Source organism: Scylla paramamosain, chromosome 22 (genome assembly GCF_035594125.1).
Source record: "Scylla paramamosain isolate STU-SP2022 chromosome 22, ASM3559412v1, whole genome shotgun sequence".
Taxonomy (NCBI): domain Eukaryota; kingdom Metazoa; phylum Arthropoda; class Malacostraca; order Decapoda; family Portunidae; genus Scylla; species Scylla paramamosain.
The window spans coordinates 16,509,930-16,513,161 of NC_087172.1; the positions used below are offsets into that span (position 1 = coordinate 16,509,930).

The following is a 3,232-nucleotide window of genomic DNA, read 5'->3' on the forward strand; positions in this document are numbered from 1 at the left end:
CTACCGCTCCCCGCCCACCCTGCAGCTGCTGGTGGTGCCCCGGGAACAGGATCTTCTGCAGCAGGTAAAGTGAAATTAATAAGATAAATAATTTAATACTATACTGTCACGTAATAATATACATAAAATTACCTTGAGGCTTACCTTGATTTTTTTTTTTTTCTTTTTTAATGAAAGAGGTGCTCAAACCAAGGGTTATAAAAAGGTAGAAATAAAAGGTCCTCTGAAGGTGCCATTCCCTAGAGATTAGTCAAAAGGGTTATCCAACTTACTTTGAGTGCTCTGTTTTGTTTATTATGTAAGAGAGGGGGCCCTGATCAAATGCTACTTAAAGGCAGGTGAAAAAGGCAAACTAAAGGTACCAGTCACTAAAGAGAAGAGCTAAAAGGACTATCCAGAATTAGAAAAGTGGTCTTGAAACCATCTTGAGAGTTCAAATCCTGATTGGTAGAGACAGGAAGGTATTCAGGAACTGCCATGTGTAGGCCTCATGACTCCTTGCAGCTTCCCTTGTTTATAATGTTCACATGAAGCAAATCTTACTGAAGGTGTCTTTTTTAACTCTTCTTTTTCTATCTTGCATTTGTCATTTCTTTTTTTATTTATTTACTTATTTATTTATTTATTTTAATGGTAAACACTATAACTAATGACTTCTTTGAGGCTGTTCTGTTCACACATATCTCCTTTAGGGATTATTCCTCATGACTGTTAGTGTTCTTGTTGTCTTTCTTGGGAAATCTTCTGGATTATTGTAGAAAATTACAAATATCAACTCTATTTTTGTTCCCATGTTGAGACAAAGCCTGGTGTCATGTCTTGGCTTCCCATGTATAAAGGGAATATCAACCTCACACATAGATTTAGGAAGCAATATTATCTGAAATAAAAAGCAACACTGAGCATGTTATCTGCTTGCAGGTGTTTGGGGAGACAGCACACAACCCTGAGAGTAATTTGGATGTAAGAATGCCAAGCCCCAGCCATCTGCCTCCCCAGCACCTCATCCACTACCCTGCTGGAGCCTCACTGAATCAGCCGCCCCTTGCCGTGCCTCCTTCACATTACCCCGCAAGTCTTTCATCAGCCTGGTCCTCACAGTCGTCCCTCAACTCCCACCAGTCTGCCATGTCAACCGGAGCTCACCCAGCTACCGTCATCATGGCTCACCCTCCATTTCACCAGCGCCCCCACCAGTCCCCCAAGGTGATGCAGCCCCATGGAGCACACATCCCCATCCACCCCCAGTCATCCACGCCCACCAACCAGGCAGCCGTACAGTACTGGCCCGGCCCAAGGAAGCACTCACTGTCGAGTGGAGGGGAGAAGCAGGGGTCTGGCAGCCGCAAGCAGTCCCTTCCTGGGTCAGCTGACAGAAGGCAAGCTGTCCACACTATTCAAAACACTTTGTCCGCTGTGCCTCTTCGTGTGCCTTCTACAGCAGGGAAGCAGAGTCCCCTGCCTCCAAGTACAAATACTCCAAGTACTCAGCCTAATGCTTCCCCTAATGAGCCCTCCAATGCCTCTGTCTTTGGTGTCTATGAGCCCATCCTGGACCGAGCAATGGGAGGAAGAGGCAGCATCAGAGACAGCCGCAGGTTGGAGCGAGACCCAGACGGGGAGAATATATGAAGTTGTGCAGACGAGAGTCATTGAAAGCAAGCTCAACAACACCAATGACACTAAGAGAGGAAACAACATGCAACCCACACAAGGTTAATGATGCCACTCCAAAGAGCCACCATGGAAGGAAGACCTCAGCAGGTGGAGAGGCTGATGCCAAGAGGGTACGCGTGCAGTCCCTCTCTCCCCCACGGCTAAAGTCAGACCAGGTGCCCATGAGGAGTGTCAGCGTGCACACTCAGCCTGACCGTGTGGACCTCAATGCATCCCAGGATGGCAGCCTGTATGGGAGCCAGCAGAGCATCAGCAGCACAAAGAGTGAATCACATAATCACACATCCAAGAAACACAATTTGTACACCAGAAGAAGCCTGACAGAGCCACTGACGGGGACCAGGGAAGGTTGTGGTGGTGGTGGTCAGTCCAATGACAAGTCAACTCAAGAAGTTATCAATAGAATTAAAAAGAATGTTGAACGTAAAGAAGAGTTTCTGAAGAGGCCCAACCAGCCCATCTGGCTTCCGGCCAGTAAGGCGCCAATTATCCACACAGACTACCACGTCAACCCACAGAAGTTCCAGAAACCCCTGTGGCCACCCCCACAAGCTCAAACTCCCCCCTCCCCTGGCTCAATTACCAAGGCCCTCAGCTGCCTGGCAGGTACCAAACATGACACTCACCCCAATGAGCTGAACAGGAGAGCATCACTGCCGACAGGTGAAGGGAAGTTGGAATCAGACAAGTGCAAGAAATATGAAGACTGTGAGAACCAAGCCCCAGCACAAAACACTCGATCTCTGGTGGGCAACGCTGTGCCCAAGCCTTATGTAGGGAGCCCTGCAGAGACTAGTCAGGCCAACGCTAGATATGGGAAGGGCTTCACCACGACTCTGTCTCGAATTCAAGAGAATATTCCGATACCAGAGCATGGATCCAACTCTTCGCTGGCCAGCCGGTCGGGCAGCAAGCAGGGTGACGGCTCCCTGACAGGCACCCCCACTGGCAGCGAGAGGTCCCTGTCTTCTGGCATCCTCCGCCCTGTCCCTCTTGCCTGGGTTGGGGATAACGAACGCATAAAACAACTGCAGATTGTTTCCAAGAGAGCAAAGCAGTTTGAGAACAGCCAGCTGGAGAAGGAAACACCAGCCAAGTCAGCTTTCCACCGCTTTGAGCTGTCCAGGCTGTCTCAGCGCACAAAGATCCCCAACGTGGCGCAGAGGAAGCAGGAGTTTGAGAAGAAAGATGACGACCAACAATCTCCAGGTAAGATTCATGTTTGATTCCTTTGCCATGTGTCCATTTCCTTCATGGCAGACTATGGCAAATGTTAAAGCTTATTTCATCTTTGATTACTGAATTAGACAAGATAAATGCTGGATGGAAGTAATGACGAAGTATGGTAAGTATTTTTTTTGTTATTGATCTCCAGCTTACTAATATCTTTATGGTACAGCTGAATTTTTACTCTCTAATGTAATGGTTAAAAAGCTTATATTTCTCTTGTATAATTTTATGTTGGTCATTGAATGTAGAGTTACATGTGTGTAAGTAATCAGTATTTAGTTTTATGTAATAATCTGTTATTGAATTGTTAGTTTTATTTTGTACT

General features: G+C 46.8%; 1 protein-coding gene across 1 annotated transcript in view; it reads left to right on the forward strand.

The window, feature by feature from the left end:
* LOC135111688 (rho GTPase-activating protein 23-like) overlaps positions 1–1,775 on the forward strand; it is a 141,342-nt gene extending 139,567 nt beyond the window's left edge. The window contains exons 4-5 of the mRNA XM_064025281.1: positions 1–64; positions 922–1,775. The exon at positions 1–64 is cut by the window's left edge and continues 70 nt beyond it. Coding sequence (XP_063881351.1) covers positions 1–64; positions 922–1,632 — 775 coding nt within the window. The 3' untranslated portion in view covers positions 1,633–1,775. The remainder of the gene's footprint in view (positions 65–921) is intronic.
* The last annotated feature ends 1,457 nt before the right edge of the window (positions 1,776–3,232 follow it).